The 13,352-nt window shown below is 42.4% G+C and overlaps 1 protein-coding gene across 1 annotated transcript in view; it reads right to left on the bottom strand.

Annotated features, from left to right (window-relative positions):
* DGKI (diacylglycerol kinase iota) overlaps positions 1–13,352 on the bottom strand; it is a 184,540-nt gene that overhangs the window by 126,535 nt on the left and 44,653 nt on the right. The window contains exons 5-7 of the mRNA XM_088141517.1: positions 11,063–11,119; positions 10,257–10,322; positions 6,357–6,428 (exon numbers count right to left, since the gene is read on the bottom strand). Of these exons, the coding sequence (XP_087997643.1) occupies positions 6,357–6,428; positions 10,257–10,322; positions 11,063–11,119 (195 nt within the window). The remainder of the gene's footprint in view (positions 1–6,356; positions 6,429–10,256; positions 10,323–11,062; positions 11,120–13,352) is intronic.

The following is a 13,352-nucleotide window of genomic DNA, read 5'->3' as shown; positions in this document are numbered from 1 at the left end:
TCAATTTACAAGTTCTGCATCTTATTGCTATGTCAGCTGCTGGCACTTTTATTGGACATGATCTGGCTATGTGCCCTGGGGCCCCACAGTAAAATATAGCCCCTGATCCCTTCTTCTTTGCTTCTCTCCTGGTGACAGGGATCTCTTGGCTGCTCCAATTTGCATGGGTTCTCCCATGCTGGATTCCGAGGAGGCTCTTGGGAGGGGTGGTATGAGGGAAGACAGACTGTACAATCTTTTCTCCTTTCTGTTCCTTCCCTGCCACAACTCTTCCAGTCAGGCGTCTATAATTATACAATGCTGATATAGCTCCTCCAGGGTATTTGGGGTGCCTTGTCTCACCAGCTCATCTCTTAAGTCCTCAGTCAGCCCTTCTCTGACCTGGTCAGTTAGGGCTAAGTCATTCCACCCTACATTTCCAGCAAGTAATTTAAAGTCCAAAATATATGCCCTTACTCTTCTCTGTCCTTGTTTAAGCTTCCAGATCTCTCAACTAGCTGTGATTCTCTGTATGGGATCCCCAAAGTGTCCTTTGAGTTTATGCATGAAGTTCTGATAATTATCCAGCACCGGGTTGTTGCCCACAATGAACAGTATTGCCCACTTAGCTGCTGCTTCCTTCAGCAAGCTGAGCACAAAAGTCTCCTTGGTGCAATCAATTGGAAACTCCACCAGCCTGCCTGCTATAAACATTTCACACTGAGCAACGAATGTCCAGAATTGATCCTAGTCCCCTCCAAACTTCTCCAGCAAGCTCCTATGGGAATGCAGGAGCACTGGCCGGGCCACCATCTGTTGTGCTGCCATGGGTTGAGGCAAATTCTGCCCCAGCTGTTGCGTTAGTTGTATCATGGCATTTTGCAAATAGATCATCTGTGCATGGACCTGCTGCTGGTATTGCAACAACACTGCTGCCAGATACTTGGCAGATAGCAGAATTCCTTGATATCGGAAGCTGTCCCTGAAATTCCTCTTTGGAAGAGAATATGACACTTGCAAGACTTTCCAAGTTTCTTTCTAAGAAAGAATACTTTCTTAGAATACTGATACTTTCTAAGTTTCTTTTTGTGGCCATTATTCAGTTGCAAGCTCCTCCTCCTTTTATCCTCCTCCTTTTATCCTCCTCCTTTTTCTCTAGGCAGCATCTGTTCCTCTCACTTCTCAAAGTCATTCCCACATACCATTACAGGGGTGAACCAATGCATCTTTAAGGGGTACAAGGAAAAAACCCTCTTTCAAGGATTAATTCACCACTGCCAGAACCCACCCATATATTACCTCCCTGGCAGGCTTAGCAAGCCAGGTGGGACATGGATCTAAAGAGCAGGTGGCCAAACTCACAGTCATAAGGACCCTGTCCACTTCCTCAGGTCCATCAGGTTCAAACCATTCCCACAGGGGAAGACTGGAACCTCAGGGCTTCCCCTACCCAGGAGAGCCTGAGTCACTCTAAATAGGGCTGCAAATCAGCTATCTGCAGACGCAATAAGGGTGGAGAAGTACTGGTACTTCACCACCCTTACCTCCACAAGGTAGGCCTTAATAGCAGCTCTCATCCATGTTCAGTCAAGTTCACTCCTTGTTGATCTCCATCAGCACTCCAGACCTCTCTTAACTCATTTCCTCTCTCAACTCTTCCGTGAACCACAGAAAGTGATGGGATCCATGAGTCAGGAGAGGTTGCATGGGCATGATCCAGTCCAAGGCCTCAGCCACCCTCTTATTTCAAGCAACAACCAGAGCCCCAGCCAAGCCATGTAGCAGACCACCAGGAACAACCCCCAGCTTCCTCTGGAACCAGGCCCATCAGTTGCCAGGGGTGGACCAATCTAATAGGTCCAGCTAAAAATTTAGCTAAACATCAACTTCCACAGACTTGGCTAGCTTGGTTCCAAGGTGAGAGTGCTGAGAGTTATATTTCAGCACCATCTGTAGAGCCATCAGTTGTCCATTTTTTTAGAATTCGGGGGGGGGGGTTATATTTTGTCACAGTACCCCAGCATTTACTGACTAGGCAGTCACCAGACTTCACTTAACTGTTGGGCTCGCTAACGTATGGTATATTCTTCATACTTGTTTATTCCAAATGAGCCATCTCAAGTAAGAAATGAGCAACAAGTGCCTTAAAAATCTTCTTATTATTTTAACCATTTTCTTTCTGCAACTTTCTCCTAATGGCATATGGTTAAAAAAACTAAACACAAAAATATCAGAATTATCAGAAGCAATGAGAATTAAAATTATCACAACCATTTTAAAAAGTGATGACAAAATGAAATCCCAGTGCTTTGTATTTAAAAGTATAGAAGCTTTTTATGTCTGAATAGCTGATCTGAACCCATGGGTCAAGTTATGCTTCCACTTTCAAAAGAGAGAAGAAGACTCTGCTAAAATTACAGGTACCCCAAATGGCACATTGCAGCCATGACCAAGTGTAGCTTTTCTCTTAGAGGCTTGCTCCAGTTGGAGTCAAAAACCTATCAGGACTATAGCTTTGTGTGACATATTTCTATTTAGCAAATGGGAAGGAACAGTTGGGGTGCTCCATGGAGGTGTGGGATGATAGATGAAGACTGTATCCCCCCAAATTATGCTTGGCATTGCTTTCTATATTACCAACAGAAATTGAAATACAACAATTGCTTTGTTGTTGTTGTTGTTTAGTCGTTAAGTCGTGTCCGACTCTATGTGACCCCATGAACCATATTGCGCCAGGCCTTCCGGTCCTTCACTGCCTCCCTGAGTTTGCTCAGTTTCATGCTCATTGCTTCAGTGATGCTATCTAACCATCTCATCCTCTGCCGTCCTCTTCTCCTTTTGCCTTCAATCTTTCCCAGCATCAGGGTCTTCTCCAAAGAGATCTCTCTTCGCATTAGGTGACCAAAGTATCTGAGCTTGAGCTTCATTATCGATCCTTCCAATGAGCAATCAGGGCTGATTTCCTTTAAGATTCACTGGTTTGACCTCCTAGCAGTCCAGGGGACTCTCAAGAGTCTTCTCCAGCACCACAGTTCAAAGGAATAAATTCTTCGGCGCTCAACCTCCTTTATGGTCCAGCTCTCACAGCCATACATTACTACTGGAAAAACCATAGCTTTGACTATGCAGATCTTTGTCAGCAAGGTGACGTCTCTGCTTTTTAATATGCTATCTAGGCTTGCCATGGCTTTCCTCCCAAGGAGCAAGCGTCTTTTAATTTCATGGCTCCAGTCTCCGTCTGCGGTGATCTTGGAGCCCAAATAAATGAAGTCTGTTACTGCTTCCATTTCTACCCCTTCTATTTGCCAGGAATTGATGGGTCCAAATGCCATGATCTTAGTTTTTTTAATGTTGAGTTTCAAGCCAGCTTTCGCACTCTCCTCTTTCACCCTCATCAAGAGGCTCTTTAGTTCTTCTTCACTTTCTGCCATTAGGGTGGTATCGTCCGCATATCTGAGGTTGTTGATGATTCTCCCTGCAATCTTAATTCCGGCTTGTGATTCTTCCAGCCTGGCATTTCTCATGATGTACTCTGCATATAGGTTAAATAAGCAGGGTGACAGTATACAGCCTTGTCGTACACCTTTCCCTATTTTGAACCAATCGGTTGTTCCATGACCGATTCTAACTGTTGCTTCTTGGCCCGCATACAGATTTCTCAGGAGACAGGTAAGGTGGTCTGGTACTCCCATCTCTTTAAGAATTTGCCACAGTTTGTTGTGATCCACACAATCAAAGGCTTTTGCATAGTCAATGAAGCAGAAGTAGATATTTTTCTGGAACACTCGTGCTTTCTCCATGATCCAGCGAATGTTGGCGATTTGATCTTTAGTTCCTCTGCCTCTTCGAAACCCGGCTTGTACATCCGGTAGTTCTCGGTTCATGTATTGCTGAAGCCTAGCTTGTAGGATTTTGAGCATAACCTTGCTAGCATGTGAAATGAGTGCAATTGTGCGATAGTTTGAGCATTCTTTGGCATTGCCCTTCTTTGGAATTGGAACATAAACTGACCTTTTCCAATCCCGTGGCCACTGTTGCGTTTTCCAAACTTGCTGGCATATTGAGTGCAGCACTTTAACACCATCGTCTTTTAGTATTTTAAATAACTCAGCTGGAATACTGTCATCTCCACTAGCTTTGTTGTTAGCAATGCTTCCTAAGGCCCACTTGACTTCACTCTCTAGGATGTCTGGCTCAAGGTCAGTGATCACACCAGCATGGACATCAGGGACATTAAGATCTTTCTTGTATAGTTCTTCTGTGTATTCTTGCCACCTCTTCTTAATCTCTTCTGCTTCTGTTAGGTCCCTGCCTTTTTTGTCCTTTATCATGCCCATCTTTGCACTAAACGTTCCTTTCATATCTCCAATTTTCTTGAAGAGATCTCTAGTCTTCCCCATTCTATTGTTTTCCTCGATTTCTTTGCATTGTTCATTTAAGAAGGCCTTCTTATTTCTCCTTGCTATTCTCTGGAAATCTGCATTCAGTTGCTTATATCTTTCCCTTTCACCCTTGCTTTTTGCATTCCTTCTTTCCACAGCTATTTGTAAAGCCTCATCAAACAGCCATTTTGCTTTCTTGCATTTCTTTTTCTTTGGGATGGTTTTAGTTGCTGCCTCCTGTACAATATTACGGACCTCCGTCCATAGTTCTTCAGGCACTCTGTCTACCAAATCTAATCCTCTAAATCTATTCATCACCTTCACTGTGTACTCACAAGGAATATGATCTAAGTCATACCTGAGTGGTCTAGTGGTTTTCCCTACATTCTTCAATTTAAGCCTAAATTTTGCAGTAAGAAGCTCATGATCTGAGCCACAGTCAGCTCCTGGTCTTGTTTTTGCTGTCTGTATAGAGCTTCTCCATCTTTGGCTGCAAAGTATATAATCAATCTGGTTTTGGTATTGGCCATCTGGTGATGTCCATGTGTAGAGTTGTCTCTTGTGTTGTTGGAAAAGAGTGTTTGCTATGACTAGCTTGTTCTCTTGACAGAACTCTATTAGCCTTTGCCCTGCTTCATTTTGTACTCCAAGGCCAAACTTGCCTGTTATTCCGATTACTCCTTGACTTCCTACTTTAGCATTCCAATCCCCTATGATGAAAAGGACATCTTTTTTTGGTGCTAGTTCTAGAAGGTGTTGTAGGTCTTCATAGAAGTGGTCAACTTCAGCTTCTTCAGCATCAGTGGTTGGGGCATAGACGTGGATGACTGTGATGTTGAATGGTTTGCCTTGGATACGCACTGAGATCATTCTGTCGTTTTTGAGGTTGTACCCCATTACTGCCTTTCCCACTCTCTTATTGACTATGAGTGCAACTCCATTTCTTCTAAGAGTTTCTTGCCCACAGTAGTAGATATAATGGTCACCCGAATTAAATTCACCCATTCCCGTCCATTTCAGTTCGCTGATTCCAAAGATGTCAATGTTCAATCTTGTCATCTCATGTTTGACCACATCCAGCTTGCCTTGGTTCATAGTTCTTACATTCCAGGTACCTATACAATATTGTTCTTTACAGCATCGGACCTTCTTTTCGCTTCCAGATACATCCACAGCTGAACGTCCTTTTGGCTTTGGCCCAGCCGCTTCACTCTTTCTGGAGCTACTTGGAATTGCCCTCCGCTCTTCCCCAGTAGCATATTGGACACCTTCCGACCTGAGGGGGTCAACTTCTGGTGTCATATCTTTTAGCCTTTTGACATTGTCCATGGGGTTTTCTTGGCAAGGATACTGGAGTGGGTTGCCATTTCCTTCTCCAGTGGACCACATTTTGTCAGAACTCTCTGTCATGACCTGTCCGTCTTGGGTGGCCCTGCACAGTATAGCTCATGGCTTCACTGAGTTACACAAGCCCCTTCGCCACGACAAGGCAGTGATCCATGAAGGGGAACAATTGCTTACAATACTGTAATATTAAAATCCTATTTATGTGTGTATCCAAATTTATTACTCAGAAATGGAGAAATAAGTTTTGTTTTGAAGTTTAAAAGAACGTTGTTAAATTCATCATAGTCTTTTGTTGATGACTAAATATGGTGTGATCCTCCTTTTGTGACTTTGCTGCCAGTTTTTGCATGGTCCCTTGGAAGTGACCCTTTAACAAAATAAACAATGGAGAAATAAGTTCTCAAAGGAAAGTCATCTTGTATTTGAATGATGAGTACAAGAAAAGAAAGGCAACCTTCCTTTTTTGGCATATTTTAGGGAGAACGATGAACGCCTAATTAAAAGAACCCAACAGATGCACCTCTCTGTCTATCTAGTAAGCACCTAAGAGGAAGGGAATGGGAGAGAAGCAGCAAAATTGACTCTACACATGGGATCTTATTTTAGCCATGTTGATGTTTGCATAGTCACTTTGAGAAAATTACTTACTGCTTGCTTGCACCATGAACAGCTGATAGCCACAATCTCTTTACTATGAAAGGAGAATTTTTGTTGAAAGCCCTGAAATGACAAGAGTTTGTTGCATCACCAATTAACATTTCACATATTTTTCCCAAATATAACTGAGGCTGTTAATGGCTCTAACACAGATCTCTAACAGCCATATGATATAAGGCAGCTGCTAGAGTTGGAGTTCTATTCATTGATGATATCTTTACTTTCTAAACATATCTTTAAAAGTTCTGCTAAAGGTCTATCAAAGTTTCAATAACATTCTATACTTTATCAACCTGAGCCTAGAGCTGATATAGACCAATCCATCAACTAGTTAACTTTTTGGACAGTCCTGAGATACAGTATACAATGGACATGTAAATAACTCCTTATATAAGGAAACCAACAGACTGTTATATATGTTCCAACACTTCCAGCTTGAAACAGAGAGAGGGACTGATTCCATCATCTCTGAAGGAGACAGTGGTCCAGCTCCTCCTCCACTGAATCCAACAGAAGTGGACAATATTTGTTGAGTCTCCAGCCTTCTCTTTTTACAGAAGCCTGTTGAGAATGTGGTCAAACCGCAGCTTTGAAAGACCAGTCAGATTTCAAGCCAGGACACAGTACTGAGATAACACTGGTGATGCTTTTTTATGATCTAGGGTAGGTTCAAGATGTGGAATTGCATTCCTCCTAGTCCTGCTTCATTTCTCAGCAGCCTTCAGTATCATCAACCATGGTATCCTTCTGGATCAATTCAAGGGTTTGAGAGTGGGAGGACTAGTGATGAAGCCACTCAGTGTGGACAAGTATCATCAGTGTGCTGATGATATTCAATTATACATCCCTCCCTCAGGCTGACCAAGTGATGATGCCTCAGTTCTGTCCCGGTGTCTGGAGGCTGTACATATGGAAGAATAGGCTCCAATTCAACTCTAATAGTGGGTTTGAGGGGCAGTGGATTTGAGGACACCCCAGGAGTTGCATTTCCCCACTTGGAGCTGGTTTACAACATAAAGGTCCTCCTGGACTTATGGCTCTGCTTGAGGAGCAGATAACAGCCATGCCCAAGAGGGCCTTTGCACAACTTTGCAAATACCAGATTACTTGTGGGATCACCTCTCTCCAGTTGTCTCTGCCTATCCCACAAGCTCAAACAGGGCAGGCTCCAGGTCCCTTCTTTGAAACAATGCCATCTAATGGGGCTTAGGAAATGTGCTTTCTCTGTCACGTGTGGCTACCCTTTGGAACAAGTCCCCTCCAAGTTTCAGATGGACTGATCCTATTGGCCTTCTGCAGAGCCATGAAGACCTGGCATTTCTGCCATGCACTGGACTGGGATGGCATATGGGATCATTCTGTGATGAGAATATACACTACTATTGCCAGCCTCAGTTATGTGTAGATTAGATGTTTTTGTTTGCTTATTTTGGTTTTGTATAGTATTTCTGACTTTCTACATTTTTATTTATTAATTTTGATTGCTGTATGCACCCAGAGTCACAAATTGTGAGAGGAGCAGCCTCTTACATAAATAAATAGAATATTGTGAGATTACACAATCGACATGTAAGTAACTCCTTATATAAGAAACCATTAGACCATTCTATATGTCTCCATGCTTCCATCCAGAACACAGTGCGAAATCTATCATTTACAGCCAAGGGTCATAATTCAAATGGCTCCATTCAGATCCCTTGGCAGAAATAAATAACCAAGGAATCTAAAACAGACAGTTCTCAAACTGCAGCACCTGCTGTTGATTAATTCAGTGCCAATACCATGATTCTATAGGCCCTCAAGAAAGGTATCCCAATTAGCACACCTAATCCAGAAGAATGGGATATGGAAACTAGAAGTCAGGTAGAACCTAAATCTTTAATGCAAAGTGGGTATGGTTGTGCTGTTAGGAGCATTCCCTCCATTGTATTGTCGAAGGCTTTCACGGCCGGCATACAATGGCTGGTGTGGGTCTTCCGGGCTGTGTGGCCGTGTTCTTGAAGTTTTGTTTCCTAACGTTTCGCCAGCATCTGTGACCGGCATCTTCAGAGTGCAGGAGCACAGACAGGAGCAGTTCTCTCTGTGCCCAGGGTGATGTGACCCTTTTGTGAGTATTTATAGAGATCTGAGGGGGAGGAAAGGGGGATTGGGGGGTGTTGGGTTACTGAGTGGCTGCTTGTTTTGGTGTCAGCATCTGTGTGTATCTTCCTGGGGATTAGGCAGGGTTTTTTCTTCTATTGAATTGTTAACGAGGGGCTGCTGGGGGTGATTAGCAAGTTCATTGTGTGAACTGTTCACATGTCCTGGTGGTTGAGCTGAGTTCGTTGACCTTTTGCAGGCTGTATTTTTCAGGAAAAATACAGCCTGCAAAATACAGCCTGCAAAAGGTCAAGGAACTCAGCTCAACCACCAGGACATGTGAACAGTTCACACAATGAACTTGCTAATCACCCCCAGCAGCCCCTCGTTAACAATTCAATAGAAGAAAAAACCCTACCTAATCCCCAGGAAGATACACACAGATGCTGACACCAAAACAAGCAGCCACTCAGTAACCCAACCCCCCCCCACACACACACCCAATCCCCCCCCCCCCAGATCTCTATAAATACCCACAAAAGGGTCACATCACCCTGGGCACAGAGAGAACTGCTCCTGTCTGTGCTCCTGCACTCTGAAGATGCCGGTCACAGGTGCTGGCGAAACGTTAGGAAACAAAACTTCAAGAACACGGCCACACAGCCCGGAAGACCCACACCAGCCATTCCCTCCATTGTTTCAGGATCTCAGATAAATGACTAAATCTGCCACCCTCTGATGCTGGCCATGCTACAAGAAGTCGAAATGTTGTGTTGTTTTTTTAATCTTGGACCTCACACACACAGTGAATGCTCTTGGACTTGCAGCTTTAGCTTCTACCAGTTGTCCCTCATGTTTAACGCAATCTATTATCTCCTGCTGTTAGTACTTCCCTTCATAATATATATTAACACGGAAATTTGGTTTTTAGGAATTCAGTGAACAGCCGCATTTCAGAAACTGCATCAACTGTATAATTGGTACATGTTGAAAGATCAGAGATTTGGGCTTTTTTTAAAGAGTGGGAGAAAGATGGTGAAATTATCTAGTTTCTAAGAAAAGTAATAATTTAAAAAGTGACTGAGAGGAATGAATGATGTGAAAAATAAAAGATGCTGCTGAGAGATAATAGAGCTCTTATTCTTTTCCACGGGTCTGACAAATTGCTGCTGGTTTTTTTTTTTTTTTTTCAGATTTGCTAAATTGAGAACTAGGGCTACAAGGAGCATTAAATATGAGTCGTACATGGAAGCAGTTTTTAAAAGTCCCAAATTAATGATGTTTTTGAATATCAGACTGTTTTGCTACTGTCAGAAATTAAGATTTAGATTTCCAAATCTTGAACCAAATAAAATTCTTGAGTGAGCCAAACAGTATCCATGCATTATGGTAAGGCTAATGTGACTGGGCTGCAAACATCTGAACAGCCTCTAGACAGCAGTAAAGAGGCATAGAAAAGTATAAAATCTGACTTTGCTGTCATCTGGTGGTCATCTGGACTTTTGCAGCCCAGATAACAGCTACAGCAGAGGTGAGTCAGTATCTAGCAGCCAGAAGCTTCACTTCAGAATTTGGTGGGGAGGCGAAGAATAGCAGAAATGAACTGAAGTCATTAAAATCTACAGTACATTTTACAGGCTTCAGTTTTAATTTCTGAACAGGAAATCAAACAAACAGAAAAAGCAGAACAGAAAAACCTCTGAAGAGACCTGTTATGCTGCTAGAGGAAGAGACACCTGGAGACTAAAACTTACAATTATATATATATATACACACACACACACACACAGATTTTGATGGCATTATTTCTACCTTTCCACACTGTTTACATTTCCCTTCCTGTCGCCTTCTGTGAACCCAGTGATGCCGAACAAAATTCTGTAGAGGGGGGAAGCACAAACAAGGAATAAAATTAATTAAAAATACACCCCAACCCAAATTATATGTAGAAACTTCACAAACTCACATATAAGAGAGCAAAGACATTCCCTCGCATTGCCAAAAGGTAATCATGCATGATAAGTAAAGGAGTAAAGGCTCATAAGACATTCTGAAACACACAGAGAGATCTTTCATAGTGGAAAATTCCCATGAGGCTGAAAAGAACTGGTTGGAACCTGGATGTCTAGCCTTCCAGTTGTAACATCTCTCAAAGCCATTATGATTTTTAGGCTAAGCCTAGGACATATGCTTTCCTAGTTTAACCCTTTGAAATCTGAAGACTTTTAGATGTGTGAGATTAGAACTCCCATTCTTATCCATTCTAGTTACTTCTGTGAAATGTGCAGTTTCCAGTCCTCCCCAGTTATTAAGGCCAAATTGACCCCATGCCTATATTCACACAACACCCCTAATCTGATTACTGAATTAATCTATTTTCTACATTGACATAAAGAGCAAAATCATATGGACTGAGTTCAGTGTGTCTCTCCTTTTGCCTTAGTGAGAAAACTTGTTTCGCATTCACAGCACAGAGCACTTTATTGAGGCAAAAGTCATCTTGCACAGGCCTACTGGACACTCAGCAGAGTCCTTCGTGACAAGTGTCATTCAGGTACAGCTACATGTAGCATGCAGGGACCAAAGCATTAGCCCCCAGTCTGTCTCCTGCCACTCACCTCTCTTGGAGATCTGGAACTGCCTTCTCGAAAAGTTGGCTTGCACCGGAAGTTAATCTGTCAGGAGCGAAGCAAAGCAAGAGACCAAAGAGTCATGATTACCAAACTGTCTCTAGAACAATCAAGCAGAAAATCCATGACAAACAACTTCAAACTACTCCAGACTATGATAATTCCACAAACTCACTTGGCTCAGTATTACAAATTATTTTTTCCTCAAATTTGGTATTAGGGACAATAGAAGCAATGAACCCAAAAGCCAGAAGAAGGTATTGAAGACAAATGAGGAAGCAGAGAGCCACGTTTGGTTTGATAGCTACATTTAGGTGGCAGATTTCCAAAGTAATTTGCAAATCATTTCTAGGCAATTTGGGATATGTCATTTATATTGCCAGGATTCAAATGCTGATGGTGCCAAAAATCAAATATAGAGAGGTGTGAAATGACTACTTTATGAAATAAAGCATAAAGAAACATTATTGATATACAGTAGTTATACCATCTTTGATGTGATAAATGGAATCCAGTGTCATATGAATGCATTGAACGTCTCAGCCCACTCCAAGCATTTTTAAAGCAAGGAAATTATGAACACAAAAAGAGAAGGAATGAATGCACTAACTCTGCTCCCTCTGCCATCCCCCAGGTGCAGAGGTGATTGATCACAATAGAGAACATCCTTCCTCTATAAAAATTCTCCATGCAGTTTCAGATTGTATTTCTCCTTATTTTGTGGGGAATAACAAGGAGGGAAGAAGTACACTTATCTCTGTTGTCCCTCTCTTTCCATGTACAAAATATATTCCTTACAAAGGCCTGCACAGGGTTCTTGTGTGATATTCAAACTAGGATTGCATGTAATGAGAACTACAAAGACATTCTTCAACTTTGGTTAATAAGATGGAGAAGAATCAAAGACACTTTCCCAGTGCTCAGTGCCACTTGACCCACTGCTTTTTGCTCTCTGGCCATACATGTCCAGTTTCTGGGGGGGAGGGGGAGGCAATCATATACATGGGAAGAGTCACTCATTTGAGTGTGAAGCCAGGGTTCCCAGCTGGATGGAGAATGGCTACATGCATTTATGTATGTCTTCTTTTGTATTACAGCCCAAAGCATTATAGTCAGGGGAACTGACAAGAGGACACATAGGTAGTGTGTGTCCACGTGCACACCAGCTGTAATGGTGTGTGAGAAAGATCTTGAGAGACAGGGCGAAGAGATGCTGCCTAGGGAATGGTCAGATAAGAGACAGCATAGCCCACAGCTCCATAATGGGCAGATAAAGAGGCTCAGAAGGCACCCTCCCTAACTTCTCAGGCTGTAAAAGAGACAGCAGGAGATTTGTACTTTCAGACTTGCAAGATTCTGTTAATGTAGCCTTACAATATAGTAGAATTATCTTACCTGGTCATGTTTCCTGTCTGATCCACCTGGGAAGGCTGACATCAGCTTATCTGAAGAGGATCATAACCAACTCCAAAAAACTGCCAAACCTTTCTCCTATGTCAACATGATGATTTCCCCCAGAACATATTCTATGCTGTAATAGTTAAGGTATAAGAGAAAAATAGGGAGGGCAGAAATTAAAACCCTCCCTTGGCCATGCGTGCCACTGAATTACTTGGAGCCAATGAATGTCTAGCAGCTAGTCGATCTCACAGTACTTTATTCTTTTGTTGTGAATAAAAACATAAAGAGTTACCTCCCTCTACCACATCTATACTAGTCCATCCAGAGCAGGAATTGGCCATCTTTTGGTGACTAAGGGCCACCTTTAGTACTGTTTGGAAGCCTGAGAATGACACTGAGTGGAGCTGTGATGCCAAGTAGATGCAAAGTTTTTCACCGAAAAGGAGAAGTTTGAGGTGGGATCATTGCTTTTTAAATTTATGTTAAAGCTATTGCAGAATTTCACCTACAGTTTCTGTGTTTCAAAATGGTTCAAAAGCCTTAGAAATTATGTCCTCAGCTTTCAGCAACAGTGGTCAGGAGAAGCTTCAGGTCCTGAAAAGAAGGGGCCGTGGGGTTTCATGTGGGATAAAAAATAATTGAAGGGAAGAAAGTGGGGTCGCATGAGACATTTTCTTCCATGCTGGGGTAATGCTTTCTATTGGAAGTCACATTTACCAGTGAATCTAACATGATTTCAGTATTAGATGAAGGACTTACTTCACTTTAGCACATTCTCTACTTAACTGAATATTTTTCTTTCTGGCTTCGTCTATTTTTAGCTACTCTATTTTTACCATTTCACTGTATTTTAAATGGATTGGGTTTTACTCACAAT

The sequence above is a fragment of the Python bivittatus genome, unplaced genomic scaffold (assembly GCF_059951505.1).
Source record: "Python bivittatus isolate LINGU-HERP-01145 unplaced genomic scaffold, Pbiv_v1 ctg000330_np1212, whole genome shotgun sequence".
Taxonomy (NCBI): Eukaryota; Metazoa; Chordata; class Lepidosauria; order Squamata; family Pythonidae; genus Python; species Python bivittatus.
This window is presented reverse-complemented; position numbering and strand designations above follow the sequence as displayed.